The sequence below is a fragment of the Fringilla coelebs genome (genome assembly GCF_963513975.1).
Source record: "Fringilla coelebs genome assembly, contig: SCAFFOLD_188, whole genome shotgun sequence".
NCBI classification, from domain to species: Eukaryota; Metazoa; Chordata; class Aves; order Passeriformes; family Fringillidae; genus Fringilla; species Fringilla coelebs.
The window spans coordinates 21263-35399 of record NW_028167264.1 but is presented as its reverse complement, the minus strand read 5'-3'; the positions used below and the strand labels follow the sequence as shown (position 1 = coordinate 35399).

The following is a 14137-nucleotide window of genomic DNA, read 5'->3' as shown; positions in this document are numbered from 1 at the left end:
AGCCCGGAGCGCCGCGGGGTCATTGGGGACGCGCTCCCTGATTGGTCGGGCGTGGTTTTTGGCCGCGGTTTGATTGGTTGGGGTTTTTTTGGGGCGCTCTGTCATTGGCCGAGCTGTTTTTTGCGCTCTCTAATTGGCCGGTTCCGTTGGGGACCCGATTTGGAGACCCTCTACCCAGCAACTGATGAGTCACAAACTGCCTTCCTTCTGATTGGTCAGAATTTCTTAGGGAGCTCACTTTTTGAAGCCTCTACCCGGCAACCCATGACGCAATAAAATCTCTAATTTCTCATTGGCTGAGCGCTTTTTGGGGTGCTTCTCCCCCGTTCCCGGTCCCCCCAGTTGGGACCCGCGTTCCTGGCAGCAGCACCGACCCTTCCCGGTGTGCCCGGAGCGCCATGGACGGAGCGCGGAGCCTCCCCCGGCTGCTGCCGCTGCTGGCCCTGACCCTGCCCCCAGTTTGGGGGCTCCAAGGTGGGGTTTTGGGGGTGGCGAGGGGGGTCCCGGATTTGGGGTTGGCAGGAATTTTGGGAATTAAGGGGTTAAAGGGATCCATCCCAATTTTAGGAAATTTTTGGGGGTTTTTTTAGGATTTTTTGGGGATTTTTTCCCAGGTATTTTCACCCTTTTTTTCGCCCTTTTGGGGGGTTGGGTGTGGTCGAAATCTCCTTTTTCCACGATTTTGGGGGTCTGGATGTTCCTAAACCCCCTTGTCCCCGGGATTTTGGGGGGTTGGGCGTGGCCAGACCCCCCTGTACACAAAATTTGATGATTTGGGAGGGTCTAAACCCCCCCGTACCCCAAATTTGAGGAACTAAACATTCCCAAATCCTCTTTTTCCTGGATTCTGGGGGTCTGGAAGTGCCTAAACCCTCTCGTCCCCGGGATTTTGGGGGGCTGGGAGTGCCCAAACCCCCCTGGACCAAAAATCTGGGGGGGCTGGGAGTGGCCAAACCCCCCTGGACCCAAAATTTGGGCGTCTGGAAGTGCCCAAATCCCTTTTTTCCACCGATTTTGGGGGTCTTGATGCTCCTAAACCCCCTTGTCCCCGGGATTTTGGGGGGCTGGGAATGTCCCAAACCCCCCTGGACCCAAAATCTGGGGGGGTTGGGAGGGCCCAAACCCCTCTGGACCCAAAATTTTGGGGAACTGGGAGTGCCTAAATCCCTTTTTTTCCAGGATTTTGGGGCTCTGGAAGTGCCTAAACCCCCTTGTCCCCTGGATTTTGAGAAGCTGGGGGTGCCCAAACCCCCCCGTACCCAAAACTTGGAGAACTCAACGTTCCCGAGTGTCGCACGTCCCGGCTGGATGGTGACAGTGGGGGGAGGGGAGGGGGGGACAGTCCCCCTTTTCCGGGGCTCCGCAGGATCCCAGCTCCCCGCGGAGGCGCAGGGGGAAAAAAAGGACACAGCAGCAGCAGCAGCAGCAGCAGCCGGGCCCGGGGGGCGCTGGGCTCCTGGATTTGGGGTGAAACTCCCCGAATCTGGGGGTGCCCGGCGCTGAGCTGGGGGCAAAGAGCGGCTGAGAAAGGGGGGCGGGTCTGGAGGGAGGATGCGATGTCAGAACCGGGGGTGGAACACAAGGGCGAGGGAAAGGAGGGAGGAAAAGCGCTCGGGACAGGAGGGGTTAACAGCGGGATGTGCGGGAGGAAGGGTTTGGAAGCGGGCGGGGAAGGAGCGGAGAGAGGGAGCGACAGCTGGAACAGCTGGATAACAAAGGCAGGTCTGGGTCACCCTAAAATCAGGGGGAGAAAAAAACCCCAAAAGGAGAAATCAAACAATCAGCTGCAAAATAAAAACACCGTGCGGCGTTTATGATAGAGAGAGCTCTTCGTGGATGTGAATAAAATGTTATTAGAAATAAAAATTGTGAGTTATTTGGAATTATTTAAGGATTCTGAACAAGGGCTGAGCTGCCCCTCCCCGCTCACTGCGGGATGTGGGGAGGGGGCGATGCTGACGGGGCCGGGGGCGCTGCGGCTGCGAGGGGGTGGGGAAAGGGCGGGGTTCGGGTGCTGCTGCTCTTCCTCCTCCTCCTCCTCCTCCTCTTCCTCCTCCTCCTCCTCCTCGTCCCGCTCCCCCCGGCCCAGCCCCCACCCTGTGTCCCCCTCCCCTTTCCCAAACCCGTCCCAGCGCCCCCCAATCCCCCCCAAACCCCTCCCCAGCGCCCCCCAATCAACGGCACCGGGCCCAACTGGGAAGCTTTATTGGGAGCACTGGGAGCGGGCCCCGGGCGGGGGCAGAGCGCCAGCGGGGCTGGGGGGGACACGGGGGGACCCCCCCAAAATCAGCGCAGCGGGGACGGAGCGGGGGGTCCCGGCCGGGCCCGAGCCCACGGCGAGGGGCTGCGGCCGCCGGCGGCTCAGGAGCTCTGCGGGCAGAGAAAAGGGGGTGACACCGGGCCGGGGGGCCCCGGGGGGAGCGCACACGCTCCGCCACGGGCGGGACGCGACCCCCGGCCCCCGGCCCCACCTTCTTGCGCAGGTAGAAGCCGAGCCCCAGCGCCAGGAAGACGAAGCCCAAGACGAAGCCCCCGATGCCCGTCAGCATCTTGCTGCGGGCGGCGTCCGGCGGCATCTCTGCGGGGTCCGCGGGGCTCAGCACCCCCAAAACCTCTCGCCCACACCCCGAGCCCCGAGCAGCGCCCTCCCTCTGGCCCCCGGCCCAGCCGGGACCCCCCGAAACCTCCCCCCGATCCCGGCCTGGGCTCCCCGGGAGCCGCCAAAGCCCCTCCCGGCCCTCTGGGGATCCCACAGCCCCCGACCAGTGTCCCCCCAGCGCCCCGGGACCCCCAAACTCCCTCCCCGTTATAGTGAGCACCCCCAAACCCCCTCCCAGTCACTCCCAGCAACTCCGAACTCCGTCCCAGTCACACCCAGTACCCCTGAACTCCCTCCCAGTCACACCCAAAAGCCATAAACCCCCTCCCAGTTCCCACCAGGACCCCCAAACCTCCTGCCAGAGCCCACCATGCATCCCCAAACCCCCTCCCAGTCACACCCAGCACCGCCAAACTCCCTCCTTGTCACTCCCAGCACCCCCAAACCCCCTCCCAGTTCCCACCAGCACCCCCAAACCCCCTCCCAGTGCCCACCAAGACCCCCAAACCTCCTGCCAGAGCCCACCCAGCACCACCAAACCCACTCTCATTCACTCCCAGCACCCCCAAACTCCCTCCCAGTCACTCCCAGCACCCCCAAATTCCCTCCCAGTCACTCCCAGCACCCCCAAACTCCCTCCCAGTCACACCCAGCACCCCCAAACCCCCTCCCAGTCACTCCCAGCACCCCCAAACCCCCTCCCCGTGCCCACCAGCACCCCCCCAAGCCCACCCCACCCTCCCCAGCACCTCCCACAGCCCTTCCCAGCCCTTGCCCAGCCCCCAGCCCCTCTCCCAGTGCCAGCCCGGCTCTCTCCAGCTCCCTCCCAGTGGCTCCCAGCACAGCCCAGCGGCTCTGGCAGCGCCCCCAGGGGCTCCCCCGTACCCCAGTGCCGGCTCAGGGGCTGCTCCAGGCTGGCGTGCTCCACCTGGCAGCTGTAGGTGAGCCCGCGCCGGGGCGGCGTTTCCAGCAGCACCAGCAGCTGGTAGGTCCAGTCCCCGTTGGGCACCACCTCGGTGGCCACCACGTGCTCCGAGAGCTCCTGCTGGCCCTGGAACCACCTCACCTGGATGTGGGCAGGGTAGAAATCCATCACGGAGCAGAGCAGGCGGCCGGGGCCGGGCTGGGAGCTCGAGGGGGGCACCAGCGAGATGGACACGCTGGGGGGCACTGGCAGAGACACAGACACAGAGCGGGGACACACTGGGATCAGCTGGGGGGCACTGGCACAGACTGGGGAGGGCTGGGCTGGGCTGGGGAGGGACTGGGAGGGACTGGGACAGACTGGGAGGGACTGGGAGGGACTGGGGGGACTGGGGATCAACTAGGAATAGACTGGGAATGTACTGGGATGGACTGGGAATGGACTGGGAGGGACTGGGAGGGATTGGGATGGACTGGGAATGGACTGGGAGGGACTGGGAATGGACTGGGAGGGACTGGGATGGACTGGGAGGGACTGGGATGGACTGGGAAGGACTTGCAAAGGACTGGGAGTGACTGGGAAAGGACTGGGAGGGACTGGGAGGGACTGGGAATGGACTGCGGAGGGACTGGGAGGGACTGGGATGGACTGGGAATGGACTGGGGAGGGACTGGGGAGGGACTGGGAGTGACTGGGATGGACTGGGAGGGACTGGGGAGGGACTGGGAGGGACTGGGAGGGACTGGGGGGGATTGGGAGGGTCTGGGACTGGACTGGAAAGAGACTGGGATATACTGGGGAGGGACTGGGAGGGACTGGGGATGGACTGGGAATGGTCTGGCGGGGACTGGGAGGGACTGGGAATGGACTGGCAGGGACTGGGAATGGACTGGGAGGGACTGGGAATGGATTGAGAATGGTCTGGTGGGGACTGGGACGGACTGGGAATGGACTGACAGGGACTGGGAATGGACTGGGAGGGACTGGGAACGGACTGGGAAAGGGCTGGGCTGGACTGGGATGGACTGGGAGGGACTGGGAGGGACAGGGATGGACTGGGGATGGACTGGGAATATACTGGGAGAGACTGGGAATGGACTGGGAGGGACTGGGAATGGATTGGAAATGGACTGGGAGGGGACTGGGAGGGATTGGGAGGGACTGGGATGGACTGTGATGGACTGGGAGGGACTCGGATGGACTGGGAGGGACTCGGATGGACTGGGATGGACTGGGAAAGGACTGGGAATGGTCTGGGAGGGACTGGAAATGGACTGGGAATATACTGGGGGATGGGCTGGGATGGGCTGGGAGGGACTGAGATGAATTCGTGTGGACTGGCAGGGACTGGGAATGGACTCGAAGGGACTGGGAATGGACTGGGAATATACTGGGAGGGACTGGGATGGGCTGGGAGGGACTGGGAATGGACTGGGAATGGACTGGGAATGTACTGAGAGGAACTGGAAATTTACTGGGAGGGAGTTGGGTGGCACTGAGAGACATGGGAGGGAATCGGGCCGTACTGGGAGAGAGCATTGTGGTCCGGGAGTGAACTGGAATGAACTGGGAATAGACTGGGAATTGAATTGGAGGGGCTCGGTGGAACTGGGAAGGACTGGGAGGGACTGGAAGGGATTGGGAGGAACTGGGTAGGAACTGGGGATGGTCTTGGAGGGACTGGGAGGGATCGTGGTGGCACTGGGATGAACTGGGAATGAAGCGCGCGGCACTGGGAGGCCGAGTCCAGCGCGGGGCACTCGGCGCTGCGAGTCTGCCAAGCAACAGATGAGTCATCAGAGAGACGCGCTCTGATTGGCTGCCATCGTCAGGTTTACGCGTCGCTGAAATGGACGGGCGGGGGGGCACTGGGAGGGACTGGGATGGACTGGGAATGGACTGGGAGGAACTGGGGTGGTACTGAGAGAGGGGGGAGGGGCCGGGGGGTACTGTGAGGAAGGGTGGAGGTCTGAGAGTGAACTGGGAATGGACTGGGAATGGATTGGGAGGGACTAGGAATGGACTGGAAGGATTGGGATGGACTGAGAGGGACTGGGAGGGAGTAGGATAGACTGAGTGGGATTAGGAATGGACTGGGAGGGACTGGGAGGGATATGGGAGGGTCTGGGAATAGACTGGAAGGGACTGGGATGGACTGGGATGGTCACTGGCAGGGCAGGGCCTGGGGGGACACGCTCTGCCCCGCGCTCACCTCGGCGCTCCACGCTGAACGGGGCAACAATCGGGTAGTTGTGCCGGCAGAGCCAGTCCACTGCAGTTCTTCTGCTCTCCATGTAATCTTGTAGGCTGTTGAGGTACCTGGCAAACCTCTCCCCATAGGGGGTGAACCCCACGTAGTGCCCCACGTCGCTGTCGAACATCGCGTACGGCTGCCGGTTGTAGATGTACCTGTCCACGTACCGCACCTTCTCCGTGCCGTTAGTGAAGTGACACTCGGACGTTGCCATGTGCTGGAACACCCCTGTGAGTGCAGCACACACAGCTCAAGGGGTGCCCCCCCAGCACCCCCCAGCAGCACCCCCACACCTCCGGGGCCCACCCCAAATCCCCACTCCGCACCCCCTGCGCCCCACGGCCGCCACGGGACCCTCCTGCCCGCGCTGCCGCTTCCTCTTTGCCGCCCTTCCCCCGTTTCCCTTCCTCATCCTCTCCCCTCCCGCCTCCGCCCGCTCCCCGAAGCGCTGCGGGGCTCCCGTTTCCCCATTTTCCCGCAAATCCCCCAATCCCCAGCCCCCTCGGCATCACATTTGGGGTCCCCCCCTCCCCATGTCCCCCCTTCCCCACCCTCTCCCAGCCCTCCCTCCCCTCCCCCACCCCTCAGCCCCTCCCGCTCTCCCTTTGGGGGGTCCCCTCCTCCTCCCCCTCCATGACGGGCTCCCCCCTTCGCCCCCTTCTCCCCCTTCTCCCGCCCTGTCCCGCCGCCTCCCGCCCTGTCCCGCTCACCCGAGAGCTCCGCGCCCGCAGCCGGGGGCGCTCCCAGCACCGCCAGTGCCACCAGCAGGGCCCCGGCTGCCGCCCCGAGCCCCATGGCCGGCGACCAACGCCCCAAACCCACCGCGCTCGACTGCGACAACCAGCCCGCAGCGCCGCGGGGTCATTGGGGACGCGCTCCCTGATTGGTCGGGCGTGGTTTTTGGCCGCGATTTGATTGGTTGTGGTTTTTTTGGGGCGCTCTGTCATTGGCCGAGCTGTTTTTTGCGCTCTCTAATTGGCCGGTTCCGTTGGGGACCCGATTTCGAGACCGTCTACCCAGCAACTGATGAGTCACAAGCTGCCTTCGTCCTGATTGGTCAGAATTTCTTAGGGAGCTCACTTTTTGAGACCTCTACCCGGCACCCCATGACGAAATAAAATCTCTGCTTTTTCATTGGCTGAGCGCTTTTTGGGGTGCTTCTTCCCCGTTCCCAGTCCCCCCAGTTCGGACCCGCGTTCCTGGCAGCAGCACCGACCCTTCCCGGTGTGCCCGGAGCGCCATGGACGGAGCGCGGAGCCTCCCCCGGCTGCTGCCGCTGCTGGCCCTGACCCTGCCCCCAGGTTGGGGGCGCCAAGGTGGGGTTTTGGGGCTGGCGAGGGGGGTCCCGGATTTGGGGTTGGAAGGAATTTTGGGAATTAAGGGGTTAAAGGGATCCATCCGAATTTTAGGAAATTTTTTGGGGATTTTCTAGGATTTTTTGGTATTTTTTTCCCAGGTATTTTCCCCCTTTTTTTTTCGTCCTTTTGGGGGGTTGGGTTTTTCCACGATTTTGGGGGTCTGGATGTTCCTAAACCCCCTTGTCCCCGGGATTTTGGGGGGTTGGGCGTGGCCAGACCCCCCTGGACCCAAAATTTGGGGGGGCTGGGAGTGCCCAAACCCCCCTGTACCCCAAATTTGAGGAACTAAACTTTCCCAAATCCTCTTTTTCCTGGTCTCTGGGGGTCTGGAAGTGCCTAAACCCTCTCGTCCCCGGGATTTTGGGGGGCTGGGAGTGCCCAAACCCCCCTGGACCCAAAATTTGGGGGGGCTGGGAGTGCCCAAACCCCCCTGGACCCAAAATTTTGGGGAACTGGGAGTGCCTAAATCCCTTTTTTTCCAGGATTTTGGGGGTCTGCAAGTGCCTAAACCCCCTTGTCCCCGGGATTTTGGGGGGCTGGGGGAGCCCAAACCCCCCGTACCCAAAATTTGGAGAACTCCACGTTCCCGAGTGTCGCACGTCCCGGCTGGATGGTGACAGTGGGGGGAGGGGAGGGGGGGACAGTCCCCCTTTTCCGGGGCTCCGCAGGATCCCAGCTCCCCGCGGAGGCGCAGGGGGGAACAAAAGGACACAGCAGCAGCAGCAGCAGCAGCGGGCCGGGCCCGGGGGGCGCTGGGCTCCTGGATTTGGGGTGAAACTCCCCGAATCTGGGGGTGCCCGGCGCTGAGCTGGGGGCAAAGAGCGGCTGAGAAAGGGGGGCGGGTCTGGAGGGAGGATGCGATGTCAGAACCGGGGGTGGAGCACAAGGGCGAGGGAAAGGAGGGAGGAAAAGCGCTCGGGACAGGAGGGGTTAACAGCGGGATGTGCGGGAGGAAGGGTTTGGAAGCGGGCGGGGAAGGAGCGGAGAGAGGGAGCGACAGCTGGCACAGCTGGATAACAAAGGCAGGTCTGGGTCACCCTAAAATCAGGGGGAGAAAAAAACCCCAAAAGGAGAAATCAAACAATCAGCTGCAAAATAAAAACCCCGCGCGGCGTTGATGGTAGAGAGAGCTCTTCGTGGATGTGAATAAAATGTTGTTAGAAATAAAAATGGTGAGTTATTTTGAATTATTTAAGGGTTCTGAACAAGGGCTGAGCTGCCCCTCCCCGCTCACTGCGGGATGTGGGGAGGGGGCGATGCTGACGGGGCCGGGGGCGCTGCGGCTGCGAGGGGGTGGGGAAAGGGCGGGGTTCGGGTGCTGCTGCTCTTCCTCCTCCTCCTCCTCCTCCTCCTCCTCATCCTCCTCGTCCTCGTCCCGCTCCCCCCGGGCCCAGCCCCCACCCTGTGTCCTCCTCCCCTTTCCCAAACCCGTCCCAGCGCCCCCCAATCCCCCCCAAACCCCTCCCCAGCGCCCCCCAATCAACGGCACCGGGCCCAACTGGGAAGCTTTATTGGGAGCACTGGGAGCGGGCCCCGGGCGGGGGCAGAGCGCCAGCGGGGCTGGGGGGGACACGGGGGGACCCCCCCAAAATCAGCGCAGCGGGGACGGAGCGGGGGGTCCCGGCCGGGCCCGAGCCCACGGCGAGGGGCTGCGGCCGCCGGCGGCTCAGGAGCTCTGCGGGCAGAGAAAAGGGGGTGACACCGGGCCGGGGGGCCCCGGGGGGAGCGCACACGCTCCGCCACGGGCGGGACGCGACCCCCGGCCCCCGGCCCCACCTTCTTGCGCAGGTAGAAGCCGAGCCCCAGCGCCAGGAAGACCAAGCCCAAGACGAAGCCCCCGATGCCCGTCAGCATCTTGCTGCGGGCGGCGTCCGGCGGCATCTCTGCGGGGTCCGCGGGGCTCAGCACCCCCAAAACCTCTCGCCCACACCCCGAGCCCCGAGCAGCGCCCTCCCTCTGGCCCCCGGCCCAGCCGGGACCCCCCGAAACCTCCCCCCGATCCCGGCCTGGGCTCCCCGGGAGCCGCCAAAGCCCCTCCCGGCCCTCTGGGGATCCCGCAGCCCCCGACCAGTGTCCCCCCAGCGCCCCGGGACCCCCAAACTCCCTCCCAGTCACACCCAGCACCCACAAACCCCCTCCCAGTCATAGTGAGCACCCCCAAACTCCTTCCCAGTCACTCCCATCACCCCCAAACCCCGTCCCAGTCACTCCCAGCATCCCCAAACCCCCTCCCAGTCACTCCCAGTACCCCTGAACTCCCTCCCAGTCACACCCAGAAGCCATAAACCCCCTCCCAGTTCCCACCAGGACCCCCAAACCTCCTGACAGAGCCCACCATGCATCCCCAAACCCCCTCCCAGTCACTCCCAGCACTTCCAAAACGCCTCCCAGTCACACCCAGTATCCCCAAACCCCCTCCCAGTCACTCCCAGCACCCCCAAACTCCCTCCCAGTCATGCCCAGTGCCCCCAGACTCCCTTCCAGTCACTCCCAGGACCCCAAAACCCCTCCCAGTCATTTCCAGCACCCCCAAACTTCCTCCCAGTCACTCCCAGCACCCCCAAACCCTTTCCCAGTGCCCACCAGCACCCCCAAACCCCCTCCCAGTCAAACCCAGCACCCCCAAACTCCCTCCCAGTCACACCCAGCACCCCCAAACCCCCTCCCAGTCACTCCCAGCACCCCCAAACCCCCTCCCAGTGCCCACCAGCACCCCCTCAAGCCCACCCCACCCTCCCCAGCACCCCCCACAGCCCTTCCCAGCCCTTGCCCAGCCCCCAGCCCCTCTCCCAGTGCCAGCCCGGCTCTCTCCAGCTCCCTCCCAGTGGCTCCCAGCACAGCCCAGCGGCTCTGGCAGCGCCCCCAGGGGCTCCCCCGTACCCCAGTGCCGGCTCAGGGGCTGCTCCAGGCTGGCGTGCTCCACCTGGCAGCTGTAGGTGAGCCCGCGCCGGGGCGGCGTTTCCAGCAGCACCAGCAGCTGGTAGGTCCAGTCCCCGTTGGGCACCACCTCGGTGGCCACCACGTGCTCCGAGAGCTCCTGCTGGCCCTGGAACCACCTCACCTGGATGTGGGCAGGGTAGAAATCCATCACGGAGCAGAGCAGGCGGCCGGGGCCGGGCTGGGAGCTCGAGGGGGGCACCAGCGAGATGGACACGCTGGGGGGCACTGGCAGAGACACAGACACAGAGCGGGGACACACTGGGATCAGCTGGGGGGCACTGGCACAGACTGGGGAGGGCTGGGCTGGGCTGGGGAGGGACTGGGAGGGACAGGGAATGGACTGGGAGGGACTGGGGATGGACTGGGAGGGACTGGGAATGGACTGGGAGGGACTGGGAGGGACTGGGGATGGACTGGGAGGGACTGGGAATAGACTGGGAATGGACTGGGATGGACTGGGAGGGATTGGGATGGACTGGGGAGGGACTGAGAATGCGCTGGGACGGACTGGGATGGACTGGGGAGGGACTAGGAATGGACGGGCAGGGGACTGGGAAGTGACTGGTAGCGACTGGGAAGTGACTGGTAGCGACTGGGACGGACTGGGAATGGACTGGGAGGGACTGGGAATGGACTGGGAGAGTCTGGGAATTGACTGGGACAGACTGGGAGGGAATGGGAGAGACTGGGAGGGACGGGGAATGGTTGGGATGAACTGGGAGAGAGAATGGATTGGGAGGGACTGGGATGGACTGGGAATTGACTGGGAGGTACTGGGAATGGACTGTGGAGGGACTGGGAATGGACTGGGAGGGACTGGAATGGACTGGGAGGGACTGGGAGGGACTGGAATGGACTGGGAGCAACTGGGATGGACTGCAGAGGGACTAGGAATGGACTGGGATGGACTGTGAAGGACTGTGGAGGGACTGGGATGGACTGGGAGGGACTGGGAATGGACTGGGAATGGACTGGGACAGACTGGGAAGGGACTGGGAATGGAGTGGAATGGACTGGGAGGGACTGGGGAGGACTGGGAATGGACTGAGACAGACTTGCGATGGACTGGCAGTGCACTGAGAGGGACTGGGATGGGTTGGAAATGGACTGGGAGGGACTGGGATGGGTTGGAAATGGACTGGGAGGGACTGGGATGGCCTTGGAGGGACTGGGAATAGACTGGGAGAGACTTGGAGCGACTGGGAGTGGACTGGGAGGGAATTGGAGTGACTGGGAGTGGACTGGGAGTGACTGGAATGAGATGGGAATAGACATCGGGGGACTGGGAGTGGACTGGGGTGGACTGGGAGGAACTGGGGTGGCTCTGAGAGAGGTGGGAGGGGATCGGGGGCACTGGGAGAGAGGGTGAACGTCTCGGAGTGAACTGGGAATGAACTGGGAATAGGCTGGGAATTGAGTTGGAAAGACTGGGTGGAACTGGGAAGGACTGGGAAGGACTGGGAGGGACTGGGAATGGACTGGGAGCGGCTGAGAGTGGGTTGGAGGGACATTGGTGGCACTGGGAGGGATCCTGGTGGCACTGGGATGAACTGGGAATGAAGCGCGCGGCACTGGGAGGCCGAGTCCAGCGCGGGGCACTCGGCGCTGCGGGTCTGCCCGGCAACAGATGAGTCATCAGAGAGACGCGCTCTGATTGGCTGCCATCGTCAGGGCTACGCGTCGTTGAAATGGACGCGTGGGGGGGGCACTGGGAGGGACTGGGGTAGACTGGGATGGACTGGGAGGAACTTGGGTGGCGCTCAGAGTGGTGGGAGGGGATGGGGGCTACTGGGAGAGTGGGGGGAGGTCTGAGAGTGAACTGGGAATGAACTCGTACTAGACTGGAACTGAGTTGGAGCGGCTGGGAGGAACTGGGACTGACTGGGAGGAAGTGGGATGGCCTGGAATGGCACTGAGAACGATGGGTGGGGTACTCGGCAGTGGGAGAGAGCGTGGAAGCTGGAGAGTGAACTGGGAATGAACTGGGAATAGACTGGGAGGGACCGGGATGGACAGGGAATGGACTGGGAATAGACTGGGAGGGACTCGGAGGGATGGGGAATGGACTGGGAATGGATTGAGAGGAACTGGGAACGGACTGGGAGGGACTGGAGAGATTGGGAAGGAGTGGGATAGACTGGGGGGTTTGGGAATGGACTGGGAATAGACTGGGAGGGAATGGGAATGGACGAGGAATGGACTGGGATGAACTGAAAGTGGACTGGGAATAGACTGGAAAAGGACTGGGACAAACTGGGAATTGACTGGGAGCGACTAGGAATGGACTGGAAGGATTGAAATGGACTGAGAGAGACTGGAAATTGACTGGGATAGACTGGGTGGGATTGGGAATGGAGTGGGAATTGACTGGGGTGTACTGGGAGGGTCTGGGAATGTACTGGAAGTGACTGGGATGGACTGGGATGGTCACTGGCAGGGCAGGGCCCGGGCGGACACGCTCTGCCCCGCGCTCACCTCGGCGCTCCACGCTGAACGGGGCAGCAATCGGGTAGTTGTGCCGGCAGTACCAGTCCACCGCAGTCCGTCTGTTCTCCATCAATTCCGGGTTGCTGTTCCATTCCTTGGCATTGAACTCCCCAAAGGGGGTGAACCCCACGAAGTGCCCCACGTCGCTGTCGAAGATCCCATACGTCTGCCGGTTGTAGATGTGCCTCTGCACGAACCGCACCCTCTCCGTGCCGTTAGTGAAGTAACACTCGAACGTTCCCAAGAACTGGAACACCCCTGTGAGTGCAGCACACACAGCTCAGGGGGTGCCCCCACAGCACCCCCCAGCAGCACCCCCACAGCTCCGGGACCCACCCCAAATCCCCACTCCGCACCCCCTGCGCCCCACGGCCGCCACGGGACCCTCCTGCCCGCGCTGCCGCTTCCTCTTTGCCGCCCTTCCCCCGTTTCCCTTCCTCATCCTCTCCCCTCCCGCCTCCGCCCGCTCCCCGAAGCGCTGCGGGGCTCCCGTTTCCCCATTTTCCCGCAAATCCCCCAATCCCCAGCCCCCTCGGCATCACATTTGGGATTCCCCCTCCCCTTTTCCCCCCTTCCCCACCCTCTCCCACCCATCCCTCCCTCCCCCACCCCTCAGCCCCTCCCGCTCTCCTTTTGGGGGGTCCCCTCCTCCTCCCCCCCCATGCCGGGCTCCCCCCTTCGCCCCCTTCTCCCCCTTCTCCCGCCCTGTCCCGCCGCCTCCCGCCCTGTCCCGCTCACCCGAGAGCTCCGCGCCCGCAGCCGGGGGCGCTCCCAGCACCGCCAGTGCCACCAGCAGGGCCCCGCCTGCCGCCCCGAGCCCCATGGCCGGCGACCACCGCCCCAAACCCACCGCGCTCGACTGCGACAACCAGCCCGGAGCGCCGCGGGGTCATTGGGGACGCGCTCCCTGATTGGTCGGGCGTGGTTTTTGGCCGCGGTTTGATTGGTTGTGGTTTTTTTTGGGCGCTCTGTCATTGGCCGAGCTGTTTTTTGCGCTCTCTAATTGGCCGGTTCCGTTGGGGACCCGATTTCGAGACCCTCTACCCAGCAACTGATGAGTCACAAACTGCCTTCCTTCTGATTGGTCAGAATTTCTTAGGGAGCTCACTTTTTGAAGCCTCTACCCGGCAACGCATGACGAAATAAAATCTCTGCTTTTTCATTGGCTGAGCGCTTTTTGGGGTGCTTCTCCCCCGTTCCCAGTCCCCCCAGTTGGGACCCGCGTTCCCGGCAGCAGCACCGACCCTTCCCGGTGTGCCCGGAGCGCCATGGACGGAGCGCGGAGCCTCCCCCGGCTGCTGCCGCTGCTGGCCCTGACCCTGCCCCCAGTTTGGGGGGTCCAAGGTGGGGTTTTGGGGGTGGCGAGGGGGGTCCCGGATTTGGGGTTGGCAGGAATTTTGGGAATTAAGGGGTTAAAGGGATCCATCCCAATTTTAGGAAATTTTTTGGGGATTTTCTATGATTTTTTGGGGATTTTTTCCCAGGTATTTTCACCCTTTTTTCGCCCTTTTGGGGGGTTGGGTGTGGTCGAAATCTTCTTTTTCCACGATTTTGGGGATCTGGATGTTCCTAAA

At 63.3% G+C, this 14137-nt stretch overlaps 2 protein-coding genes across 4 annotated transcripts; both read right to left on the bottom strand.

The window, feature by feature from the left end:
* Nucleotides 1-2189: 2189 nt before the first annotated feature.
* LOC311166086 (class II histocompatibility antigen, B-L beta chain-like) lies at nucleotides 2190-6618 on the bottom strand. Of its 2 annotated transcripts, none has more exons than XM_084227564.1 (5): nucleotides 6489-6618; nucleotides 5737-6006; nucleotides 3485-3769; nucleotides 2472-2578; nucleotides 2190-2370 (listed from the first exon to the last, which is right to left on the bottom strand). In XM_084227564.1, the coding sequence occupies exons 1-5, from the start codon at nucleotides 6571-6573 to the stop codon at nucleotides 2362-2364; spliced, it is 756 nt and encodes a 251-aa protein (XP_084083690.1). In that variant the 5' UTR covers nucleotides 6574-6618; the 3' UTR covers nucleotides 2190-2361. The 2 variants fall into 2 exon arrangements, with proteins under 2 accessions (XP_084083690.1, XP_084083689.1); XM_084227563.1 differs by having other exon boundaries at nucleotides 3485-3665.
* Nucleotides 6619-8630: 2012 nt separating this feature from the next.
* On the bottom strand, nucleotides 8631-13431 carry LOC311166091 (class II histocompatibility antigen, B-L beta chain-like). 2 transcript variants are annotated; one of them, XM_084227569.1, is made up of 5 exons: nucleotides 13302-13431; nucleotides 12552-12821; nucleotides 10017-10301; nucleotides 8913-9019; nucleotides 8631-8811 (listed from the first exon to the last, which is right to left on the bottom strand). In XM_084227569.1, the coding sequence occupies exons 1-5, from the start codon at nucleotides 13384-13386 to the stop codon at nucleotides 8803-8805; spliced, it is 756 nt and encodes a 251-aa protein (XP_084083695.1). In that variant the 5' UTR covers nucleotides 13387-13431; the 3' UTR covers nucleotides 8631-8802. The 2 variants fall into 2 exon arrangements, with proteins under 2 accessions (XP_084083695.1, XP_084083694.1); XM_084227568.1 differs by having other exon boundaries at nucleotides 10017-10197.
* Between the last annotated feature and the right edge of the window lie 706 nt (nucleotides 13432-14137).